Source organism: Astyanax mexicanus, chromosome 8, assembly GCF_023375975.1.
Source record: "Astyanax mexicanus isolate ESR-SI-001 chromosome 8, AstMex3_surface, whole genome shotgun sequence".
NCBI lineage: Eukaryota > Metazoa > Chordata > Actinopteri > Characiformes > Acestrorhamphidae > Astyanax > Astyanax mexicanus.
The window spans coordinates 48219380-48246779 of record NC_064415.1 but is presented as its reverse complement, the minus strand read 5'-3'; the positions used below and the strand labels follow the sequence as shown (position 1 = coordinate 48246779).

Here is a 27400-nt window from a genome sequence, read left to right as displayed (position 1 = left end):
ATAAAGACACAGAGTGACAGCTGATCTTTAAAATAAACTTTATTTTTTTTACCATTTGAAATTGAACAGTTTAAGATATACAGCTGACATGACTTAAGACAATTTTCAATGCAATTTGGCCCTAATGTTCAAAAGACATGGTTAGATATGTTTGATAGAAAGTTCATTTCATTGTGCTTCACGCTCCCCTACCTCGCAGTACCTTTTCTTCTATAGTTCAGTAATGAGCTCCTGTTCTGGACAGATACTCATACAGTAGTGGACACAGACCTTCTGCCACAGCATGAACCCTTCATTTTATTGCAGAACTCAGGAACAGTAGGGGGAGGCTGTAATAATACCTGTGTGCTGTTAAACATCCTAAAAGTGCTGTAATAACACGAAAACGCATGGTGCTTCATTCAGAAATGAGAAAACCAGAGAGAAAAATTCACAGTTTTAGAGTTACGCCATACCGTCACTGTCTGAAACGACTCTCCTGCGTTACTGGTGCGTAATATATATTTCGATAAGGGCATGAAAATGGATGCATGTTGATGTGTACATGTTGACGTCATAGAGCGCATTTAGTAACACTAAACACTGCTGCACTGTACTTCAGCCGTGCTACAGTAATGTAACAGTGACACAGTAACAGTAACTGTTACAGTAATTGTCAGTAGTATAGAATGACTGTGTATAAATATATAAATGTTTAATGAGTTTTAAATAGCATGTTACATGTTACAGCATAAACTGTTCAAACATCATCAGAAGCGCACTAATCGTGGGCAACGCAACATTCTCCTTCCTGTGTAACATCATTCAAATATAATGTATGTTACTCTGGAAAAGTTTACGTAATTGTAACTATTTTTATCAAGCTGTAACAATTAGACTGTAACATGTGATGCACTGTTACATCATCATTAAAATATCAACCAAAGCATGTGACCGCCACAAAATGTAGCAGGGTTCATGTAAAAAGTGTTACCACACATTTTTAATTATTCAAATTCATATTATTTATTTTGTTTTACAATATGTCCGTATCTCAGGCAGCTCAGGGGGGAGATTTGTAGGGGGGATGGCCAACCATGAATTCATGAATGTCTTTTTTTAGGGCATTTTAAAGAAATCAGCTTTAAAAACTATAAATCAAATCTAAAAACAGCCCAATCGTACGAGGTTATACTTATACTTATATTACACAAGATTTCCTATGAATACGTCAAGAAAGAACCACTAGTTATTTTTAGGAACCAAGTCCACTCATCCACTTAACGGTCAGCGGACTCTTTGGGTCTTTACATAAACATCATTTTTGAACGTTTTTCTTTTTTCTTCTAACACAGGCTGTTATCACACTAATGGGTCACTTTTTATTATTAATAAACAGGTTAATCACTAAAGATCACTTTTAAAAACATTAAGATTTATTTGGGCATTAGTTTGATGAGGCCAGCTTTTAAAAAAACGTATCAGACCAGTTTTTATTTTTTATTTTTTTAATGCCTGATTTCCCAACTAAAATCAGCATCAAATTTCACTGCAATAAGTGTGCGGTCAGTGTTTTAGGGCTGGACCAGGTTTCCCCCCAAAGAACACTGCGGAACGCTGTGCTGAACTGCATTCAGACGGCTTTTACAACACTGTAGTAGAGGTATAACACTGCTTTGTACTGTGGAACACATGTGGAACACGTAGAACAGGAGAACGCACTTCTTCGTCAACAGTAACCGTGCCCGCGGCCGGCAGACACGCTGCCGAAAGCGCTCCTCTGTATTCAAGTTTCAATCCATAGTGTTAGTTTGGCAATTCCATACTTATATTTGTTTAAATATCGGCTGGCTTGAGAAAGAGGAGCTTGAGAAAGAGAAACGTAGTGTCACTGCATACGGATACAAAAACAAAAAGCATACCATCTGAAGATAAAATACAGTTTTTAGTACTATAAAAATAAAACAAAAGCAAAATCTCATATAAAGGTAGATTCTTTCTGTTAAATGACGATGCGGATAGTTACATATTGATTAAAATGGCATCAATGACATCAATACTGATACTATCCTAATCTAAGATTAGACTCGACAGTAGGATTATTCACTACACAGAACACGTAATACACAGAGAACACCAGCTATCAGACTAGTGGAAATAAAGTAAAGTACCAAAAACCAAACGAACAAAGAAAAAAAAGGAACACAAGAACACCCTCCATAACCCCCTCCCACCCCACCCCAACCTACCCCGACCTACGATAAGGAAAACAACCTCCCCTCCCCCATCCCTCCCCATTCCCGATCTGATAAGACCATAAAAACACACATACACACCAGTCCAATTATTATTATTATTTTTTTTTACATTACTGTACAATACAGTGATGGAGGAGGAGGGGGGGGGATGGGGGTGGCAGCGCTGGGGGTATAGGGGGTATTGGGGTTGTAATAAGAGGGAGGGTGCAGCGTTTAATAGGAAGACCAGGGGCCAAAGCATAGCACTTATTCCCAACTCTACTACTCTACGATTTAGCCTTAAAATGAAAAAGGGGGCGTGGTTTAGGGGGGCGTGGTGGGATCCTCCCGGCAGAACCAAGAGGCAGATGGTACGAACCATGCGATCTGTGCTTCATACGATCAGCGTCTGAAAGCTTGTAGACGGTGAAGTCATCATAAGCGGACCTTGTTGATTCATATAGAACAGAACTACACCCGCACAGTACCAGTCAAAAAGATGAGCCACAATACTGATCCTTACAAATTCTTCAAAATGAAGCTTTTTCAAAGAAGAAGCTTTTCTTCTACTTTGAAACACTTTTTCTTTGAATGTTTGCTGCTATTTACAAAGCAGTCATCTATTTCCAGCTTCCTCAGTTTACCAGCTGAAAGATACGAGCTGTACAGGACTAGGATAGTATTAGCTGAGATTATTTAGCATTCTGTTAAAATGCTTTCTAACTTAACCTTAGCTAGTTTCTCTTTTCTCTCCTCATGTATTCCTTGTTTTAAATTAAAATCCATCTGCAGAGTTTTAAAATTGTGATTTTATGGCATTTCGAACAATTTAGACATTTTTTACAAAAGTTCTGCAGAATGTTTGTAGCAAAAACACGGTTCTGTTCTAAAAGAACATAAAAACAGATTTTGCACAGTGATATTGTGACGAACAAATTGTGATCAGTTTACTGCCACTTCCCAAACTGGCTGTTTTCCAGCTGGAATACACAAGCTGTACAGGACTAGGATAGAATTGATAATTATAGGTCATTTAGCAGACTTTCATGTTTCATAAAATTTGGAAGCATATATAAAAACGATTCATATATTCATGTATTTTTACACAGTGATATTGTAAATGTATTGTAAAATTTGCCCAAATATTTAAACCAGGTGAATCCAGGTTAGCTGGTGCCTTATTTAAGCTAAAGAGCTCAGCACACACATATTAGGAACATAAAATATAAAAGATGACAACTCCAGTAAATTATGTCTAAACTTTTGACTGGTACTGCACGCACTACGACATGCCTAAAGAGAGGAAGTTGAACATGCTATCGATGTCTAAGTTGTGCTACGAGTGCTAATACTCTGCAACATAAAGCTGCTCTGTGCTCTTTTCACCATTATCACTGTTGGTCACTGAGTGCGGCGTAACGCCACATGTAACCCAGTCAAGTTCTAACAGCTTTAAGGCCCTTTCACACAGAGTTGCTGTTTTTCAGATGAAAAACAAAAAAAACAAAGCAAAAAAAAACATGTATATTAGTGATGTCTTTCACACAGAGTTTTTAAAATCAGATATTGTATGATTTTCTGCATTGTCAGATGTGTGAAGTTTCCCCTACATTAACATTCATATCCATTTTTACGTCTGGGGATTTTTTTTTTTTTTATTTTTCTCTGTGTAAAAAGGGCCTTTATTTGTGTTTTTTTTTCCTTTCATGACATCACATAACCTTTCATAACCTGGCTATGCCCCACAGTGAACTAGACCTGCTTGTTTTTTAGTTCGACTGCATCATGTTTCTATTCTTTTATATTGGATATAGAACGAATATAGCGAGCCGTCGTGTTGCTTTTTAAGAGATTATTAAAGAAAAAAGGAAAACATCCAGAAACAGGACCGACTGGAACACAGTCCGCTACAAGACGAGCAAAAATATACTGTGAAAAAAAATATTTGAAAAAAGGTAAAAACGGATAAAAAAAAGAAAAAAAGTAGAATAAATCCAAGAGATCTATCAATACGTGATGCGTAAGCATATTTTAGCAGCTGCATCGCTAGATCACCCCCTTCCTCCAGTGGTGTCCAGCAATATCCCTAACATATTCACAGTGTTACCAGGACATTGTATCCACGTTTAATTTTTATTTGTGCCACTGCGACCGTAAGTGTCGTAAGAGAGGGGCCTCATTTGCTCGGGACAGGAACCGGCTCCAGCCGGACCCGGAAGCCTCCGGAGGACGGTCCGAAACAAAATCCGAACCGACCAACTCAGGCTCTCTCTCCCCTCTCTCTCCAGAGCAAAGATAAAAACGTTAAATAATCAAGTCATGGATGAGGAATGGTAAACATTAAAAGTTAATATTAATGATAATCTAGCTTCTTCTTTACAAAATAAACAAAACGACTATTTACTGCGGTACTATACAGCGTAACATTACAGCGTTACATTACAGCGAATGAGAAGAATGTAAAGACTACAGACGACTATATATATTATGTATAACGAGTAATGAAAAATAAAAACGAGCAGAAATTAGTAAAATAATGTTTTTTTCTTCTTAATCACGAGATAAACTCTCTGCTTGGCCACTTTACTGTAATTCTCGTTCAGCTGCTTGGCTCAGAACTTGCACTGATTTTTCAGTGTGGTGAAGACGAAAGGAAATAAAAAAAAAATTAAAAATAAAAAAAAACACACACATACACACTCACTCAAACACTCAAACACACAGCACACTCCAGCAGGGTCTCCAGGATATAGAGGGTAGGTGCATGCCAAACCTCTTGAGAATATTTCCACATTTTTTCCAATTTTCTCACCAATTTGGAAGGCAGATTACTCCACCCACTCATTAAGGTGAAGTCTGACTCCGCCTCTTTACCAATTGACAACTATAAATATAGATCACTTGGAGGAAAGCGCTGGATCCCCAGTTTGGATACATCAGCTAACAATAGAAGCAATGAGGAGAGAAAGCGCCACCTTCATCTACCCACCCCTAAAAGAGAGCATGGTCAATTGTGCTCTCTCGGACTCCGGCTGCTGGTGGCGAAGCAGCATGACCCGGGATTCGAACTGGCGATCACAGTGGCAGCACTATCGTCTTCTGGACCACTCAGAGCCCAGTTTTGTTGGTTTTCTGATGGCATGCCACTTCTCCCTCTATTCCCTAGAGAACCTGCGTGGTCGTGCCTGTGATACAGTACTGAGGCTATGACAGCCGCTCCTGACTGCCATCGTTCTATCGCTCCTCATCACCAGCAGGATGCAGTTCGGGTTCAGAATGACTGGAAGACTATTCAGAGTTTATGTGCTTTGTGTAGAATACTCCTTATACACCCGAACAGTAAGATATGATAAAAAGCTGACAAGTTATCACGAACATTATGAAGATTTTATGACGTTTTAGGAGATTTAAAAAAGGTAATTTGTGCGCAACCCTGAGAGTGGGCATGGGAGTTAAATATAATGTAAAATGTGCTTCAATCAGGGACTTTCAGGGTCTTTCAGTAGCTGTTCGAAAAGCTGAAGGCGAAATATCCTTTGTGCAGTATGTGCGTTCTTCTAAAAACAAAAGGACCTGTGGATCCAGCTGTGTGACACCAATCCCAACACAGAACAGGGTGGTGAAGAACTCCAGACTTGGCACTAGCTAAAAGAAAGATAATAATAATAATTAAGAAATTAAAAAGTAGACGTTTTCTGGAAGTGTGCATGTTAAGATACGTTTGCTACTACACTCAAAGAATATTTGGTCTTCAGCTTTTACCCGACTGGCACAGTCATCGCTGTACACACAAGAAGCCAACACAAGAACACCCGCCGCGGCTGCTGCTGCAGCAGGAGTTCACCAGTTACTGGATAATACTACACAGAAGGAAAAAAATAAAAATAAAACATGAACATTTCCCACAATGCACTATTCACAGTGGGGATGCCTACTAAAATGATTCCTGCATATTCATATGAACATATGTTTACTTACAAAACAAAACAAAAAGAAACAAGATATTAAATTAAAAAGAAAAGGTTTTGGATGACATCCGATTTCTCTAGAGGTTAGAAATAATAAAGCCCTTACAATATGTAAAGGTCTCCAGCGAGTGTGGCCTGGCCCTTGGGCTGCAGCATGGGGGGAATGGGACGTGGCGCCGGTCGGGGCGGGCCGTCTATGCACTGGGCGTGGGGTTCAGTGTGGAGCCGTTGCTGCCCTGGATGGTCAGGCCCATCTCGTCTTTCTTCTCTTTCTCCGGTTCCTTCTCCTTTTCAGGTTCCTTCTCCTTCAGCTCCTCTTTCAGCGGGCGCACCTCCACCCCCTCGGGCCCTCCTGTGGCGTAGCGGCCCTTGCGGTGCTCCTGCAGGGCCGGGCCCCAGCTGGGATGTGGCTTCAAAGAGTACTTCAACCTCTGCAGCAGAGAAGAAAGACAGAAATATAAGAAAATGAACAGAAGCCTCCATGGTATATATGCTTATAATGATATCAAATTTGGGGATTTATTTGAGGAATTAAAGACCTCTCTGGTAAGAATGTTTAATTGAACAGAGCATGTGCAAGATTACTTTAATGTAGGTTAATCTAAATGTAAGTCTAGACTATAAAACGTATTAAATAATTAAATCCCCTTGGACATAGGAAATTGAGTTAAACTGAGATGCTGGTGCTTTCACCCCACTATAATCCACTGCATTCAGTCACTAAGGTTTGTGGACGGTGGAGTGGGTGCCTCCAGGTTTATGCTTCCTTCTGGCTCTCTGCCTTTAGTTAAAGATTAATTTTATTTTTCTGCCTTACTCTGAGTTACTGACTGCCCACTTGTCCGGCCTGACACTGACTGAAGTCTCTGAAAGTCAGGCTTAACCATCAACCCACCACAGATCAGCTGCTCACCAGCCAGTTTATGCCACCTGCCTCAGACTAGCTGCTTATTCTCGATTATTGATTACATTGAAGTTTATATGAATTATAACTAGCAAATTTCAAATGGCTTTTATTTTTGCAGTGGCTATTTACCCGATTTTTAGACCATTGTGGATGTATTTGATTAGATTTAATTGATTTGATTATCCTCTCCCACATGGTACATTATTTTGGATGAAATTCACAAAGACTCATAATTAACTTGAATGTTTTGGAAATATTGAGCTTTCAGGGATTTTCTTGGGCAGAATAAGTTACAACATTTCTTTAACAGAAAAACAAAAAGAAGATCATTCACAAACTATTTCATTCATAATGTTTTTTTTCTGGAATAAGAATAGGGGCAAAATAATCCATACAACCATTTACATGTTTAAACCTAATACCGAAAGTTCTAAACTATCACATGCCGAGCCTTAACTTCCTGGTACTGATCACGATGGGTCTATGGTGGTATTTTGCGTCTCATGCTCATGCTTATTGAGAAAGTCTCATGCTGACAAAACAAAACTAAAGGTCAAAGAATAAAAAGGTCAGACATAATAAGAATGTGCTGATGGGTTAATGTGAGACAGTCATCCTCACCTCTAAGAACGTGGACCCCTCGGATGTGGCGATCTTGAAGAGAGCGTAGACAGGTATACAGATCACTGAGGACAGAGCCATGCAGAATCCGATGACGAGAGACCACCTCGGGTACACATAGTCGTTGTAGGTGATGGGCTTGTACTGGATCACTGTGAAGATGAGGATGAACTGAAGATAGAAAAACACAGGTGGAAACACATGGAGTTGAGCTGAGACTTGTTACAAATGCATATTTTACCACCACACACATAGAAACTACAGCCCAGAGCCCTGCATCAGAACTGGACCATGTCCAGACACACAAATTTAATTGAATCACTTACAAACAACAGCGTGGACACTAGTCTCAACAAAACTGATTTAAGGAACAAATCTGGTTTGCCTGCAGTCTGAACATAACCTAGGTGTTTTGTGTATTCCAGACCTCAGCTACCTGAACACACTGCCCTGCCTGCTACCTGCTCTTAGTCTTCTCCTGCTCTGAGGGCATCAGTTATGGTAATGTTCAGGGTTTTCGGCAGCTGCTTAAAAGAGATTATGGCTGATGAAGTTTAAAGAGTTTAAATGAGCGTTTATATAAAGCTTTGAAATTTAGATTAGCTGACCTTTCCTAACGACAATCGTGAACAAACTATATGTAGAGCTTATATGCTAATATAAACAGAGAACTTAGGCCCTTAGGGTGCCCAATCTTTTGTATAGTGACATAAACTGGGATGTGATGGTGGGTGTGAATGTAATTGTGGATGTGATTGCAGGTGAGATTGGTGGGGCTATTGGTGAGATGTGATTGGTGATGCTATGCAATTAGTGATGCTAACTGTTATGCGAATGGTAATGCTATACTATTGGTGATGCTGATTGTTATGCCATTGGTTATACTCTGCATGATGCTATGCTGTTGGTGATACTATGCATGATCCTATGCTTTTGCTGACACTATGCTATTGGTAATGTGATGTGTACAGAGACTGCTCCATAAAAGTGGCTGATGCAACTACTGTTTCACTACTGTTTTATGGAACAGCAGTATGTAAATAGGTAATGAATATTATCTTAGAGGATAGGGCTTGGGAATACCCTCCTTATCTGTATAAGCACTGGCCACTGTGCTCATAGCAAGGCGACATGAATTATGGGAACAGAACTGAATGGTACAAGTTGAACTGTCATTACCAGCAAATATTTTCAGTAAAAAAAACTGCAGCGCTCACCGAAATGATGAGGGGTGAGATGAACCTCCAGCAGATCCTGAAGAAAATTGGAGGAGGGAAGCCCAGCATCATCTCCACATCCTTAAAGTAGTTCCTGTGGCCTTTGGGTGAAACACACAGCTACAGTTCAGCTCCGTCCACAGATAACAGATACACACTGCTGCAACCACAGAGCAATGGTGCGGTGGACTTACCATAAACATACATGATGCAAATACACATGATGCAGGAGATGATGACCAATGAGAAGCTGGCAGCATAGTTATCCATCAGCAGCAGCCAGTATATTCCTGCCTGAAACCACAAGAGGGCCAGACGTCACCACAGATGTTCACATGATGATGAAAACATGAACGTGTGGGACATTGTGAAATCATTTATCTAGCACATCAAGGTATCAACGATGAGATCACAGATTTATATATATATATTTCCCAATTCTTCCGTTCTTGTTTCTCTTATTATTTTTATAATACAGTGACCCTTAAAGAAATTAAAACTGTGTATGCTTTAGTTGATTCAAAGCTCTACTATAGTTAAGGTCTGAAACAGTGTATTAATGAAAGTCTAGGTTAAATGTCTTTCTTTTTTAAATGTTCTTCTTTTTTTCTCTATTGTTTTATTTTAATTTCATGGTTTCTCAATTAATCAATTAATTGTTTAGTTTTTAATCAGTAAAAATGTGTAGCAAAAGTGTATGGTAAATAATTAAATTGAATAAATTTTCAACAATTGTATAACACTGCAACCCTATAGGACAGCAGGCAAAAATCTAACAAGACTAAAAATCATGCATGCAATCAACAAACACAACTGAATAAAACATAAGCTAAAATAAGATATATAAGTCTGAAATAGATATATATTATTACACCAAATTAAAATAGACATAAATTGCTTAAGCAGAAAGAATATCTAATAAACAATCAATATTCAGAATTCAGTAGCTTGCATTCATTTCTAAGCCTTCATGTTGTCTCCTTTACTCTATATGAATATATATATGCTCCCACAGATCAAATGCACATTGCTTGACACTAAATGTACTAAAAGTACTGGGACACCTGCTTTAAATACACTTAATAAACTGCAGAAACTTTGTCGATAATCCAAACACCACGTTCACTATTTCAGAGAATACAGGTCCACCTGCTCTGCAGCTCAATGCTGGAAGGCTAATGCTTGTTTATCTGCTCCAGAAAGTTTTATTCTATTGGTGACAAATCTTTACAGGCACTAGGAAAGATATATTTGTGCATTTGGAGCAAAACTGATTTGGTTTTTGTAAAATGCAGGGTTGTATTACCTACAGGCCTAAAGTGAAACAGAAGGTACAGAAGGGATTCTACACAGTGAACAGCTCACCCGTGTGGTCAGCGGCACTCCCAGCAGAAACCCAACGACGGCAACGCCAAACGTGATGATGGTCTTGTTTCTGATAATCCAGTCCGTCCCAATCTCATCCACTATAGCAGTGACCAGAGTCTCCAACAGACAGAACTGCACATCCACACAAATCAAACAGTCAGAAACGCTATGCACTGACTGAACGTGTGAGAGTAAACAATGGTGTGTTGTGAGGGGACATTGAGGGTGTGGTGTGAGGGTGTAGTTACAATGTGGTTAAGGTGTGGTCTGGGTGTGGGGAGTGTCCGGTTAGGTTGTGGTGGGGAAATGTTGAGGGTATAGGTTTAGTAAAGGTTCGGTGAAGGTGTGTGTTGAGGGTTTAGTGAAGTGTTGCGTGTGGGGTGATGGTGCGTTATGGGTGTGTGTGAAGGTGTGGTAAAGAGGCGGAGAGGGTGTGGTATGTCTGTTGTGTGGGGAGGATGTATAGTGAGACTGTGGTGAGGTCGTAGTAAAGGTTTGGTGAAGGTGTGTTTAGGGAGGGTGTGAAGAAAGGGTAAGAGAAGTGTGTGTAGTGAGGTTAAAGGAAGGGTGTGGTGAGGGTGTGTTAAGTGTGCGGTGAGAGCATGTTGAAGGTGTGGTAAAGGTTTGGTAAGGGTGTGTTTAGGGAGTGTGGTGAGGGTGTATAGTAAGGGTAAGGGAAGGGTGTGTTGATTGTAAGGGAAGGGTGTGTTGATTGTGAGCTGTCGGCGTGTTGAAGGTGTGGTTGAGGGTGAGGTGAGGTACCTGTGTGCCCAAGCCCAGCAAAATGAGCATGAAGAAGAAGAGCAGGGACCACAGTGGAGAGATGGGCAGCAGGGTAAGGGCTTCTGGGTAAGCTACGAAGGCCAGGCCGGGCCCGTGATCAGCCACCTGCGACACGTCCACCCCCAGGTGATGAGCCATGAACCCCAGGATGGAGAAGATGACGAAGCCAGCGTAGACACTGGTGGCGCAGTTGGTCACGCTGATGATGATACTGTCTCTGTTTAATCACAGATTAAACAAAAAGAAGCAGCTGAGTGGTAGATTTTAGAAAACATGGATACTGCTGAAAATACTAAAATCAGGTTAAGAACTGTCCAACACATTATTAAACAGTGGAAGGACAGTGGAGAACATCATCTTTAAGGAAGGATTAATGTCAGTAGACTACCTGAATATACTGAACCACCAGGTTATTGCATCAATGTTTTTTTTTTTTTTGCTGATGGCACGGGCATATTGTATTGTATTGTATTGTATTGTATTGTACGACAAATGTATTTTATGTAGTGTATTTATTGTACCACTTTTTGCTTTGATAACAGACTTGCACATGGAGGGACTATGCCCACTGTCCAAATACTTTTTGACCTTAAAGCAAAAGGTGCTACTCAGAAGAATCTAAAGAATAAAACACATTCTGGTTTGTTTAAGACTTTTTGTATGTCAGTGCTGGTTATGGTCACCAGTAATTACAAAAGGCTCTGGTCAAATCTAGAAATATATAGTCTGCTGGACCACTCATAGCCCAATCTACAGATGCTTATATAACACCCTAAACCCTACAGGGTATTGGGATGCCTTCCCATTACAGGAGCTTTAATGACATCAAGAGGAGCATCCTAATACTTATGTCCATACAGTGTATAAGTTAACATTATTAAGTAGATCTCGATCTAAGAAACACATAATTCATCTGCAGGACCAGAATTAATATTTGTATACGGTGCATGTTTATTCTCTCTCTCTCTCTCTTATATATTATATATATATATATATATATATATATATATTTATATATATACTTTTTTTGCATGTTCCTTCTTTGTATTAATGTCTGGAAGGAAATGACTGATATTTTGTACTGTTTTTGACCTTACAATTCAAATCTACTCAATACAAACATAAAACTGCAACTCAAATACCCACCCACAAGGGGGCAGTGTAGATACCCCACATAAACCACTGTGTACCAAAAGCTTTTCTACCACTATGTTGGGTAAAGGTCAGATCTCCTGAGGCTTTAATCCAGCCTGCACATCACCCCAACCTGTAATCAGCTCAGACCATCCCTCTCCACTAACGACCCAACGTGATCTATCTGCTCAGACCTGTCTGTTTCTAACACTCCTGAACACACACCATCACTGAAATTATAAAATTTTTAAAATTATTAAAATATTCTGGATTTTAAAGTAAATAATAACATATTTTTTACTTCATAGTTTGGATGACTTTAGTATTAATTAATGTTTTTAAAATGTAGAACATTGCATCATAATGAAAAAACACTGAATTTAAGGTGTGTTCAAACTTGACTGGTACTGTATATGATAATTATTTTTCACATGCATGTAGAAATCATTTTTTAGAGTGTAATCCAAAAAAAATTATCACAGTATGTTAATTATTACCTGAAACAGTTGTTATGGAACTTGTTATAGGATGCCATTGTGATGAGACCACCCCAGGCACAACCCAGGGAGTAGAAAATCTGAGAGGCAGCATCACCCCACACCTAAACAAACACATAAACACACAGATATATTATGCTGGTGCAAAGTAAAAGCCATGTTTCAGAATAAACCCTTCAGAAACCCTAGAGAGGCGCTAATGAGCTTTATGACAAATCATTACAAAACACTGCACTGACCTTGGCATCTAGGATTTTCTGCCACTGTGGGGTGAGGTAGTATTTAATTCCGCTGACGGCTCCCTCCAGCGTGATTCCTCTGATGAACAGAATGGTCAGCACCACGTACGGGAAGGTCGCTGTAAAGTACACCACCTGAGAGGCACCAAAAACAAACCAAAACGAAAAAAAGAAATGAAAAATGAAACCTCCAGCAGATGGAAATGCAGCCACTAATGCCATTTACTCCCAAAGTCCCAAAGCCTCTGAGTGCTTTTTTTGTAATGGCAGTAAAGTTGCTAACACTTGTAGGGCACTCTTAATAAGGCTACATGAGACCTACCTTTATTTCACCTGCTAATAAACCTGCTAATGTCAAGTCTAATGTCAAGCTGACATAAAGTGTAATCAAAAGTGAGCACTAAAGACATCATTACATTTTTTGTGGTAAAATGACATAGCATGTTATAACAACTGACATTAGAGGGCATGTCATGGTAATATGAAGATGATTATGATGAAGTGAAACAACAGCTAGAGTACCACTCAAATGTTTGGACACATCTCTTCTCATTCAATTGTTTTCCTTCTTTTTTTGAAGGCTTATATTTATATTGAAGACTATATTAAATCTATACAGGATGACACAAAATTATTATATTGTAATCAAAAAGTGTAAAAAAAAACACCAGAATAAATCTTATACTTTAGATTTTTCTAAGTAGCACATTTATCTTGAGGACAGATCTGCACACTGTGTTTTAATCTCAGTGTCTTCATGAGGGAGAGTCACCTGGAATAGTTTTCTCGGCATCTTAAAGGAGTTTCTGGAGGTGCTGCAACAATAGTTGCTGTTTTTTCCTTCATGCAGTGAAGCTCCAATCACTTTTTTTGTTTACTAAGTAACTCTATATGTGTCCCTTAATTTTATTAAATATTCATCTAAAATGAAGAAAATAAATCAATTAAAGAAATAAAGAAAAACACTACATGAGAAGGTGTGTCCAAATGTTTGACTGGTACTGAGCCAGATGAATGAAAAATCTATGACGAGAATCAGAAAAATGATCTCAGGAACCTGTAGGAGACACTGACATGTAAATTACAGTATGATAAACATGGTGGTGGTGTATGAGGTGTTAGTGTGTGTTGTGTTGGTACGAGTGGAACAGATACAGCAGTGCTGTTGGAGTTTTTAAACACTGTGTTTACTCACTTGTCACTATATTAGACCCTCAGCCCTACAGCTGCTCCACCTCGTCCACAGGATAGAAGGATGTTGGTGGTCTATTCTTAGTCTAAAAGTGACATTTAAGTGTTCTCCAGCAGCACTGCTGTATCTGATTCACTCATATCAGCACAACACACACTAACACCTCATATGTTTGATCTGTGTATTGTCCCAGATATATTAATGACAACAGATTATTTTATTTTATTATTGTCATGTAGAATAATGAAACAATTATACCCTTTTCATTATTAGAAATATTTGCAATATTAAATCACTGCAGATGAAGTACATCTTTTTTATATCCTGCATGAATAAAACGTGATAAAATAAATCTAACCTACCACCGCAACATGCACAATGGGTAATATATTGAGCTAAACAAAAATTATTGAGGTCGTGTCCTTGTATTGTACAGTAAATCTTGTGAAAATATGTTGTAATCTGTTGTCTAAACCTTCACTCACTTTTTTAAAATATAAAAAAAGAAGGGTGCAGAATGCAAATTTCAGTATTTTCCATGACCAAATAGGAATAAGGATATATTTATGTTTATGTAGGTTTATATCACTTCTCTTATCATTGCCCTACAGTGAAAAGTTACCAACATGTAATAAAAAACAATATATTTTTAATTAATTCAAGCTGAAGAGAAATTCCACAGTATTCCTACACATAAATACTGTGTAGTATACTCCTCACAGAAAGGGGGTAAGGAGTGTAAAAGCCACTAAAATAAAAGTACAAAAAGTCAAACTGGGAGTTATTCTGGACCACGCTGAGGGTCAGGAACATCCAGCTCACCTTGCCTGAAGATTTCACACCACGGATGAGGCAGAGGAAGACCACCACCCAGGAGATCGCCAGACAGCCCAGGATGGGGAGTCGCACCTCACCAAAGTTCCCAATGCCATCTGAGATATTCAGTACATAGTTCCTGAAAGAACAGATGACCAGACATGAGAGTGGAAAGCAACCATCATTGCTGTCAAAAGAAAACCTCATATCTCCAGAAAAGAAAGATATTCCTAACTTTAACTTTAGGATAATTAACACAAACACTACCAGTCTAAAGTTTTATAACACAGTTCTACACAGTTTATTTTATTTTTTTTTTTGCTATTTAAGCTCTTTAGGTCCAGTGAATAACACAAATTACTGAAAAACACATTTTTTCAGTAAAGCAAACCGGCTTATAATGCACACTATCAATAAACGTATATTTTATATAATAATGTATAATTTTCATACATAAAGCGCACTGCATTATAAGGCATATTATGTCACACTAGTAACAAGTAGGGGTGTGACGAGATCGCGTGGCACAAGATATCGCAAGATTAAAACGTGACGATATTTCTCGTCAAGCTTAAACCTCTCGTGGGGAAAGAAAACAGTAGGTGAGCTCCGCGGTACAGGTAAATAGCTCTGCGCGACAGTGCTGTTACTGTCCCAAAGATTCACAACCCTAGTAAATACTGTAAGTAAATTGTACATGTGACTGTTTCATTGGCAGTTGTATTAATCCCATAGCTCTGTACTGTATTTAAAAAATGTTCTGTCTCTGTTTACACTTCAAGCATAGTCTTAATATGACTGGTTATGGTTATGCATAGTTAAATTACACGAGATTTAGGAGAAAAACACACAAACCATAGTCTTATTATGACTGGTTGTAGTTTGCACTTATTGTTTGCACTATATAAGACCTAGAAAAGTTTAATTCATATTTTTCTTATAGAATCAATGTGTGAGAGAAACCAGTCTGTTAAGTTTGCGTTATATGATGTCAAATAAAACTCTAGTTTTCAATGCCATTTTTAATTTTTTCTTTATGTTTTCTTTAATTTTTTATTTTAAAATCTCGTCTCGTCTCGTTCTCGTGAACCCATTATCGTGTCTCGTCTCGCCTCTGATATTAGTGTCTCGTCACAACCCTAGCAACAAGGGTGTCGCAATGTTTTCCTTCTAATTCAGCACACACCCAGCGACTAGACCTGTAAAGCTAAGCTAAGTAAACAAAACTGTAATTCTTAAAAAAAAAAAAAAATCTTAAAAAAAAAAATGAAGCCAAACAAGTGCTGGAAGATAATCTACACAGATTTCTCTCATTAAAAGTGTTTATTTGGGTGAGTGAAGCTTCGAAGAGCTTAGATTTAAGTAAGCTATGGTGATATTAGCTAGCGGTTCGTCCTAGGTAGCCTGTTTTAACAAGGTAAAAATGCAGACCAATAATCCTCACTAGCGCTTAGCACAGTTAGCAGCGAATGCTATTGCTGCTCCAGCAGTGCTAGCTGGGGTTAGGAGCAGGCTACAAGCCGATAAAAAAAACTCACCTCTGAATGACGAAAGAGCTAGCACTTAGCATGGTTAGTGAGAGTGCCTTTACTGCTCATTACAACATGACTGGTAAAATTCATACATAAGGCACACCTTTAAAAAAATTATTGCTACGTCTTAATAAAAGACAAAATGTACACAAAACCTTTACAAAAGACTGCAAATACGTTCACACACATCTATTGACACACGTCTCTTTTACTTGAGTCTTAACTAGTAGTGAAACTTTGTAAAAAATAAAAATAAATAAAAAATGTATTCATTACAAACTTTTATGAGAGGTTGTGTAAGAGGAAATATTGCATAATAATGTAAATTTGATTAAAGGTTATTGCTGTCTTAAAATAATGATTAGTTATGTAGGTCCTACATTTTGATTGACAGCTCTCTGACACATTGGTACACAGCTTTGAGCAGTACTCTTGGCAAGCTATTGTCAATAAGCCAAACAAGAAAAATCCAATATTTTAAGAGCACAGCCCAATCAAAACAACAACAAGGAAAAACAGCTGCCCTCACAATGAACTGCCTGACTGACAGAAGGCAGTGACAGAAAGGCTTTTCACAGTACAGTGACAAACATGACCCGAAGAGCTAGGCACAAACCGTTTATACAGTCATTCAACAGCACACAGACGCCTCGCTGTCAAAGACGCCCATTCTCCCAGCGCTGCCAGAGAAACTAGACTCACACAAAGACTATATGTGCGCACACACATCCGCAAACACGCAAACAATGACATTACGCCTCATTGTCTCCAGAAAATGTCAGCCTCCTGCTTAACTCTCCCAGAGCGAGAAAAGCTAATAAAATAAAGACCTAAAAATATCCCCACAAGCACATCTGTCCAGTTTAATTTCACACAGACCCCCCAGATAAACACAGAAAAAACAAGCGTCTGGATCCAGAAACAACTGCAGCTCTGCACCTTTAGTACACTTAGATTCCCATAGGCAGGGTCCTATGGGCAGATTCTTGTGGGCAGATTCCTGTGGGCAGGTTCCTGTGGGCAGGCTCCTGTGGGCAGGCTCCTGTGGGCAGGCTCCCATGGCAGGGTTTTGTAGGCAAAGTCTTGTAGGCAGCTTCCCATGGGCAGTCTTCTGAGCAATGTCCTGTGGGCAGAGTCCTGAGAGCATATTCCTGTGAGCAGAGTCCTGTGGGTAGAGTAATGTGGGCAGAATTCAGTGGCCAGAGTTCCATGGGCAGGGTCCTGTGGGCATATTTCTGGGGGCAGAGTTCTGTGTGCACTGTACTGTGGGCTTAGTCCTGTGGGCAAAGTCCCCTGGGCAGGGTCCTGTGGGCAGATTTCTGTGGGCAGGGTCCCGTGGGCAGATTCCCGTGGGCAGAGACTTGTGAGTAGAGCCCTGTGGGCCGATTCCCATAGGCAGAGTACTGTGAGTAGAGTCCTCTGGGCAGGGTCCTGTGGGCAGATTCCCCTGAGCAGGACTCTCGAGTCTTGTGAGCAGATTCCTGTGAGCAATTTCCCATGGGCATATTCCTGTGGGCAGATTCCTGTAGGCAGAGTCTTCTAGGCAGGGTCCTATGGGCAGATTCCCATGAGCAGACTCTCGTGGGCAGAGTCCTGTAAGCAGATTCCTGTGAGCAAATTTCCATGGGCAGAGTCCTGTAGGCAGTGTCCTGTGGGCAGATTACTGTAGGCAGAGTCCTGTAGGCAGTGTCCTGTGGGCAGATTTCTGTAGGCAGAGTCCTGTAGGCAGTGTCCTGTGGGCAGAGTCCTGTAGGCAGTGTCCTGTGGGCAGATTTCTGTAGGCAGAGTCCTGTAGGCACTGATAAAGGACTATGGGATGACCAAGACAAACTGTGCAGCAACACAAGTTACCCCACACCAGTATGGAACATCACCTGCCTGCACAATGCCTTGTTCACATCTGGGGACCCAGATTTTACGGGTTCTTCCCCACTCATAAATCCTGCTATTGCCCTGAATTTCTCCAGTTCTATATTTTCCAGTTAGCAACCTCACAAGCCCTGGTGAGGCCCTGTTACCAGTGCTGTGGTGTTAGCTCAGAAATAGAATGACATCCATTTGGCACCCAATCTGAGACACCGCTCCAAATCCCATACATCACCTCACCTTGCCATGAGCACGCTGGCCAGTGATCAACCTCACTCACAGTATAACACCTCACAACTTTTTTCTTTTTTTGAAAAAAAGTGCTCCGGTGTTTCTATTTAGCCCTACTTTAGATCACTGAATTACTGGTCTCAAAAGCAAGACAGAATTTGGTGTCTTGCTCATGAAACATATCGTCTCTGATTGGCTAGCAGCACTGCAGCAGAGAACGCTACCTGCCTTCCCCCCACAGATAATTTTGCAGCTCTAAAATTGTTTTCAGAGACACAGCCTTAGTTATAAAGATTTAGCACGGAGTGCTAGGTAAAGTTAACCCTTAAACTTTGCTCAACGACAGACTCTCAGCATCGCTCTGCCCCACGGGCAAAAGGAATGTTAATAATGCAAGCGGAGGCTGCACGCTGCCCAACCGCATTTCCCTCCCAAACACCACAAACTGGCTTTTAGTGGAAGAATACAATTAGAAAATATCAATAAATGTATTTATTAATATTGCATTAATATTTTTTTTTTGTTTTTAATTGATGCAGCATGACCAGTCAGACACCCAATCAAAGCCCCTAATTGGCTAAAGGATAAAATGTGAATACTTGGTGAGAAAGCCTTTGCCCAATAGCAGAGAAGGGGTTGTTACCTGTAGAGCTAACAGAATTTTGTCTGCAGACTTTTGTCAGGAAATTCAGTGTTTCTACGTAAAAAGCTAATAGTGATTACATTTTGCAAATAGAATAATGATAATAATAATAAAAATAATAAATGTTAAAAAAGTGTGCCACATTACACTCACCTCCAGTATTCTTCACTCGGGCTCGTCCTTTTGGTGCGGTTGACCACCTCAGTGACCCCCGACACTACAGCTGAGATATTGGCGATGGAGGCATTAAGCCTCTGGGAGCCCACCACCCCGCTGCAGTCGGGCGTGTTCCAGGGGTTGTTGCAGTACGTCCAGGGCAGCAGGTTGGTCATAGACATGAAGAAGTAGTAGAAGGCGATGCAGATCACCACGTTATAGTAGATGCCGATATAGGTGGATACTACCATCATCCCATAACCAACACCTAACAGAAATGGAGAGAGGGAGATGGAGCATGAGGGATATGTGAGGGGTGGGTGATGGGTCAGTGTTGTTTAAAGACAAACTAAAGCCTACCTACTTTAGTACTTTATTAAATCTTAAGTGCTTATATAGTGAAAACTTGTCTGATCATGAACAGTATGAACAGCATTTTCATACAATATCTATATTGTATCAATATTGTATGTATAATTTGCTAATTGCTTCAAGTTATCTTATTGTGTTGTTAACATAAAATAACACCTTCCCAGATCATGCAGATGCCCGATTATAACGGGAGATGATAACGCATTTATGGGTGACTTAGAAGGAACGAAACAAAGTATTCATATTGCAATATATTTTATAGTTGCAATACACAATATGTGCCATCAAATATAAATATTTTTACTGAAAAATAAGCCACTCTAAACTCCAAGATTAACCCCCTAAATAGACTTACTGCTTCATTTCTCCACGTGGTGTCACTAATCAAATGAATAGAGGGAATTCTGTGAAACTGACAACAATGAATCCATAATTCCTTGTATTTTCTTATTAAGGAGTACATATCGAGTATCACAGTATCACAGAATTTTGATATCATCGTTATTGGCTATGATATATATATGGCTATTGTGGGCAAGGTAATATTGTATCGTGAGATGCCCTGTGGTACAAACCCCTAAAACTCTGAATGCTACAAACTGCACTTTGTAATTTTGGTGAAGCGGTGCAGAAAAACACTCTAGAACTGTGTAACACTGTTTTTACTTATTTGAGTCCTATTTCAATGATGTTTCTGTATTCATCAGCTTGTCCTGAAATGCTTGTGTAAAGAGTGTTCTTTAAAGGGTGGGTAATACTTCTGCGTTAAGTCAATGCACTGTTTATGGCATAGCCTGCACAAGTGGCATATGCTATTGTGAATGTTTATACTCGTGCATTGGCGTGACTACATCAATCAGCTGTTCTACTACCAATCCGGGAATGTGTAAACAGGGAATATGAGGCTTAACAGACCAATTATAGTTGGTGTGCTCTAGGTTGCGGGGATGAGCGATTAGATTTCTGAGGAGGTGCACATAAGACATGGGGCAAAGGGAACACAGCTTTGAGCTGACTGCAGTATGAAGGGGATTTTATATAGTGCTAAACATGGCATCCGCTCAAGGATAAAGTCTCATCAGAGCCAATCAGCTTGCTGGTTATGCAAAGAGCAAAGTGTCAGTGTACTGGTGGGTAAACTGACCCTCCTCTTATTATGAAGATCTGCGCAAGTGCAGTAGCCAGAACAATCACACTTTATATGCATTATTGAGTCAAATCCTACAAACTGGTTGTGAGTTTTTTATCAGATTTTATCAGTGATTAAACTGTCTCATATTATTAGCTCATATTTGCACTTACTATTTTGTAGAATTAGGAATGATAAAGCCAAACGTGTATATGTATATATTTTTTGCAGCTAAGATTTGATTCCAGGGGAAGTTAAAAGAAGACTTACCTTTAAACATAGGGCTGACCTTCCAGACACCCAGACAGCCCAGTGAGGTGAACTGGCCAAAAGACAGCTCCAGGAAAAACAGTGGGATTCCACAGAACACCAGCATTATAAAGTATGGGAACATGAAGGCACCTACAAGACAAATACACTAAATTTAGTGTACGCCCTGAAGCTGAATTCATTCATGTATGAAAACGACAACTGAAATTTCAGTCATTCATACAATTTGAGAATTTAAAGATTAATGTAAAACAGAAAATATGAAAAAAAACAAAAAAACACTGCAATAAAAGTGCTTCAAGTTTGAGTGTGGAGGCCTTGTGGCGAGCGCTTATTTCTCTCCCCTAAATGCTAGGGAGCATTGTTTTTGACAGTCAGCTACCCCTAGTAGTGATACAAGGGACACTAACAGCTCAGTGATGTGTGCAGGATATTCTACAGACACATGTAATGTTTCTTACAGCAATAATGCTCGCCACGCACAGCAAGGGTTTTTCACGTCCTCCAGTCACCAGATTTATTATCAATTACGCATTTATGGGTCCAGCTGGGATGCGAGCTTCAGCAGCCTATGTATCTGTGGGTAAATGTGCTGCAGGATGAGATACGGAACACATATACCTCGATGCCCAGCCATATCCCATGTTGTATCGAAGCTAGCGGTTTCCTTAATTAACTACAAAAAACATTTACACACAAAGGTTCATTTCATTCTGACAGTGAACTTTTTGTTTTTATCAGCGATAAAACATTCCAAGACACTGCACAAAAAATATCAGGAAACTAGGGCTGGGTATTAACACTGACTTCCCAAATCAATTTGATCCTAGGTCCCAAGTCGATTAGATTACCAGATCTACTTGATTAGATTCAATATTCAATATTAATTAAGGGATATTTTAGTTCCAATTATAGGTTTTATTTTAGATCTAATTGTGCAGTATGTACCATTATTAAAAAATATTAATGGTTACATAAAGAGTTATCGCAATGCAGCAATGCACATATTTTTTTTTTTTGACAATAGGAAAATTTGAAAAGACTCTCAGATATATCTGATCATTCAAATAAGTATTGAATCAATAAAAAAGTCATTATTTAAACCAAGCTTTACAGTCAACCACCACACCCCCACACAGTTTCAAACTTAGTCTTAGACAAACTCTGTCTATAATCTAAACTTGTTAAAATCATGCTCTTTAAAACCAGGTGATCAAAGATAATGCGCTGGATCAATCTGGAGGTCACTGAACCTAATCTTATTAGAGTTTGGTCTGACTCAGGGTAGGTCTTCTGATTAGAAATTGTTCCACTGAGAGCAGGGGTTCATGGGGAACTGGGGCACGGAGGCGGACGCTGGAGCTGATAAAGGCACGGTCATTGTTGCTGCTGGACTCAGAGGCAGGGCAGCACCAGGCTGCTCTATTTTAAGAGAACTGGAACAGTGGCCGTCCTTTTATGGTGATACTGGCTGGCGTAAGTATTCACAACAATGGAATGCAAACTATTAGATTCATCATGCTGCACTAAGATAAGAATAAACAAATATACTCTCCCATCATAACACACTGTAGACTCTACAGTATCAGAGACAGCAAAAAAAAAAAAAAACACATTCTCACAGTCATATCAAAACTTATGACTATTTTCCTCCTGTTTTAATAACCATATATCAACTATATCAAAAAACTGTTTTACAAGAAATAAATAAATGTGATTTATGTAGATTAAGATATTGCTTCATCCTTGAATGCACTTAAAATACACTTTCCATAGTAAAGAAATTAACTGAGTTTAAGATTTTATTTATTTATCTTTATCTTTCTATTTTACTCCTAATTTTTAAGCAACAGTCCACAATCCTTGGCGATGTGGACAATTAAAGCCCTCACCAGTGAGAAGGTGTAATTGCACTGAGCATGTGAAAGAGAACTTTTAATGCAGGTTAATGTAAATAATGATTTAAATTGCTGTGTGTGTGTGTGTGTGTATATATATATATATACACACACACACACACACACACACACACACAGCAATTTAAATCATTATTTACATTAACCTGCATTAAAAGTTCTCTTTCACATGCTCACGGTTAGCAGCAGCCCTAGCCTCAATTAGCAGCAGCGCTAGACATGGTTTGCAGCAGCGCTTGCCACGGTTAGCAGCAGCCCTGGCCTCAATTAGCAGCAGCGCTAGCCACGGTTAGCAGCACTTAGCTAGTAAACGCAACCAGACAAGAAACCCTACCTGAGTTAAGTCAGAATGCTATCAGCTAGTGGTTCATGCCATGTAGCTTGTTTTAACACGGTAAACACCCAGACTACGGTCCGATATACTCACCTCTGACCGGTGAAAAAGCTAGCACTAGCGGTTAGCAGCTATTGCTAATACTGTTCCAGCCTCGGTGCTGAAGAAACTTTACTGAAACTCCTGTATACCTCTGCACTTCAGTGTCGTGGTTTTACTGCTCCTTACAACTGACTCGTAAAATACATACATAAGGCTCACCGGGTTATAAGGCACACTGACGATTTTTGGGAAAATTAAAGGATTTTAAGTGCAGCTTATACTGCAAAAATAGTACTTTATTATTTTTAAACCTTCATCTTAGTTTATTTTATCTTCTCTTTTTGGAATCTTTAATCAGTCTTAATCATATGTTACTCTTGGCAACACTGTAAATAAGGGCCTCCCTCCATTAATGTAAACCCAATCTTAAATATATAAGAATACTAATGATGACTATAATGATGATGGTTACTTATCCAGAAAAGGAGAAATATATATATATATATATATATATATATATATATATATATATATATATATATATATATATATATATATATATATAAGTAATACAGATGGAGTTTATTGACCTCCTCCATTCCTGTAGCAGAGATACGGGAACCTCCAGACGTTCCCCAGTCCCACTGCGTATCCCACACTGGTTAGGACAAATTCAATCTGGTTCCCCCAGTTTCCTCTCCGGGAGTTCTCATCCTTCTTCACTTGTTCTCCTGGAACCGCTCCATTCTGGATCACACACACAAACACACACACAAAATAAAAGCAGGTTAGAGACTCATACACAAGGCCAGTTAGTGCTGGTCGACATGACATTTAAATGTTCCAGTTCCGTTTACAGTAATCACATGTGGATCAGGAATACACCATAGAAGGCTAATATATTACCAGCCACAGTGAACAGAGCAGTGCAGTGGGTCGTAATGATGGTGAGCGGTGGTGTCTGGCTAAAATTGTCTATGCAAACAGATAAGCAATAAGCGACAATTCTGCTCCAGCCACGAGTCTCACCTTTATCCATTAGCTTGTTATTGTAGCTTGCTAAGCTAACCTGTTTGGATGGTGGACGGTGTGGTATTGAGGTTATTAGACATATTCTGGTAGGGGGAGTAAAGTGGTTAAGCTTGGTGTTCACACTACAATAATGTTAATAATGTAAAATGTGAAAGTTTCTGATCACCTCCGAATGTGATCAGTTTATGATGCTCCTTAAGACGCACTGTACCCCATTCACAACTGTACTTTGTGCTTAAACCTTATGATCAGACCAATCAGGACCCATGTTAATGGCAGGTGTAAACAGGGGCAAATAATTAACTCTGAAAAGTGCAACAAAGTGACTGCCTTTCTCTTTGTAAGTTTAATATTAGAATAAGAATGAATTACATTCAATAATAAGTGCTGAATAAATAGTTTTAGATTATAGTTTTGTAATAGTTCTTTCTTCATTCAGTGGTGAGGCAAAAAAAAAAAAAATCTACCCAAACAAACCAAATCTCCAACTGCACACACGTGCCCTGCGAAAACCATGTGAAAGCACTTGATGGAGCACGCCTGATGTGAACCCAAACTGCAGAGCTACTCAGAAAAAACTACCATTTGGTCCTGTCTGCCCGATTTGAAGTTCACTTTCTCCATCTGTTCCCATCAGATGCTCCTTGGTCTGACCTCCAGAGCACTCTCAGGGTCAGTTCAGAGAACATTTGTTGACCTGAGCGGCGGGAGTGGAACTCACAGCAGATTTTAGAAGATTTTCACAGTAAACATCAAGACTGGACATCAGATAAAACTTGTTAGATTAGCGGTGAGAAGTTTAATGATTGGAGTTTATAAGAGCACGAAGGAAATACAGTAAACTACAAAATTTCCTATAGACATGTTTTTGTGGAATTGTATGCTGTGAGCATGTTGACCAATCATAGTTCCAGATCAGTGTTTTTGTAAGTGCTCTGATAAATCTATGGTATACATTTAATCCAAAATAAAATAAAAAAAATGTAGAATGATGTTACACATATCACTATTTGCACTGAATATTTGACAACTGAAATGACAGCCATTTTTAGTGTTTGGCTGAATATGTTGTTCAGTGTATACTGAACAATAACTCATTTATGTTAAGTTATACTGAAATTTCCTCTTATGTCCTCACACATTTGCTGTTTTCCAGCTCAAAGTTATTTGTTATCCATCTGTTTATAACAAGATTGTCTGCAAGATATATATATGTATGTATATGTACATATATGTATATGTATATGTATGTATATATTGGGCTTTGTTTATATGTACACAGAAATGTTAGGTTTTTAATTTGTCTCTTTTCTTTGAAAAGCAACACAAAAATAAAATGTAGGCAATTAATGCATTCTGTTATCTATTCAAAAAGTGGCATAATGAATAAAAATCTTTCCTTTTTCTTCAATTTCAAGTTTTATTTTGGTGCATGTCTACACATCACAAATTCACCAATTGTAAGGAACCCAACTGAATTCAGGAGTAATAAAGTAATTCTCCACTTTGTTTTTAATGTGCTATTTATCTGCCCTGTTCAGAGTTTTGGGTAAAAGATGGGGCAGCCTAACATGCACCTAGCACATGGCCTTCCATGTGGGGCAACACACACACACACACACACACACACACCATCTGAGGCTGAGCTCCCTGGGCCGTCGCTCCCAGCAGAATGGCACAGACACACGCAAACCGTCTGCAGTCAGCACTCACGTGGCTATCAGCAAAACAAGCGGAAAGCAGACACACGCACTGCCCTCGCATCCTCACCATCATCCTGCTCACATTTCAGACCAGGTCAAACCTTCATTCATGTTCATTTCCAGAACAAACACTGGACTGCACTCTGTTTACGTGCTCAATTCATTTCTAGAGAGCAAAAACAGCCCAAAACATCCCAGCGAGAGCCTGAACATCAACACCATCAACAGAGTCCAACAACAGCCGCGCTTCAGCCGGAGAGCAGCGGGTCAGCGCCGCCCGGTCACGTCCTGTAACGCGGTCAGTGTGCGTGTACACTCGGCAGGAGGCGGGACACCTGTGCTCAGTGGTGCTGATGGCTGGAGTGTGTGTGTGTTGCAGCAGTCCGGAGGGGAGCACACCTGCACCGCTGACAGGATCAGGCTGAAGAGAGGAGCAACACGAGGCATCCTTCAGTTCATCCGGTTTTAACACCAGGATCACAGTATACTGTGATGTGAAATTGCACAGTACCAATCAAAGACCAATCAAATCATAGTTTTTAGCAGGGATTTCCATGATCTGATCATGTAATCGGAAATCAGGGCCGATCACATATTTTTCAAAAGATCATGTTGTAAGTGTTGTGTTTTTAATGGCTCTCATGCACGGGCACGCACATACAACGTTTCCTCTTTCCAAGGTGGAATTTTCAAAAAAAAAAAAAAAAAAAAGCACAGTGAAAACTACCCTGATTTATTATAACACAGTATAAAAGTCTAGTCTAGTCTAAATCTAGTCTGCCAGGCCTAAACCACACTACACTATAATTACTTCCTCCCTCCCAACAAAATAGAACTACCAGCATTTAAATTTTGATCATGATCTTATTTATGATTAATCACTTTGTTGTTGTGTGACATTTTTTAGTTTGTTTATTTTAGAAAAGATTCATATTTAAATGGAAACAACTTATATGGCTATTTAGTACATTTTGTGATAAAAATTGGCTGTTTTGATACCGTTGTTTCAATAAAAATTAAACATTTATTAAAAACTACCTTAAGGGACACGGATGTGTTCTTTATTATTTTTTACTGCATTGCCAAAGTATCAGATTGGGCCTCTGTATTAGCAGTCATAATCAAATGACTTAAATAATGTGATCAAGAAATCTCTATTTATTACCAGTTTTGGGGGAAAATGGTAAGCGAGCAAATAATCTTTCTTGCATATGCA

The 27400-nt window shown here is 39.3% G+C and overlaps 1 protein-coding gene across 2 annotated transcripts in view; it reads right to left on the bottom strand.

Annotated features, from left to right (window-relative positions):
• Positions 1–21: 21 nt before the first annotated feature.
• The window catches only part of slc6a9 (solute carrier family 6 member 9), a 93925-nt gene continuing 66546 nt past the window's right edge, over positions 22–27400 (bottom strand). For both annotated transcript variants that reach the window (XM_007229301.4, XM_007229300.4), the window contains 12 exons: positions 24040–24196; positions 21158–21289; positions 19384–19654; positions 14965–15097; positions 12951–13085; positions 12712–12815; positions 11060–11297; positions 10295–10429; positions 9124–9223; positions 8930–9030; positions 7713–7883; positions 22–6615 (listed from right to left, as the gene is read on the bottom strand). In XM_007229301.4, the coding sequence (XP_007229363.3) occupies positions 6379–6615; positions 7713–7883; positions 8930–9030; positions 9124–9223; positions 10295–10429; positions 11060–11297; positions 12712–12815; positions 12951–13085; positions 14965–15097; positions 19384–19654; positions 21158–21289; positions 24040–24196 (1914 nt within the window). In that variant the 3' untranslated portion in view covers positions 22–6378. The remainder of the gene's footprint in view (positions 6616–7712; positions 7884–8929; positions 9031–9123; positions 9224–10294; positions 10430–11059; positions 11298–12711; positions 12816–12950; positions 13086–14964; positions 15098–19383; positions 19655–21157; positions 21290–24039; positions 24197–27400) is intronic.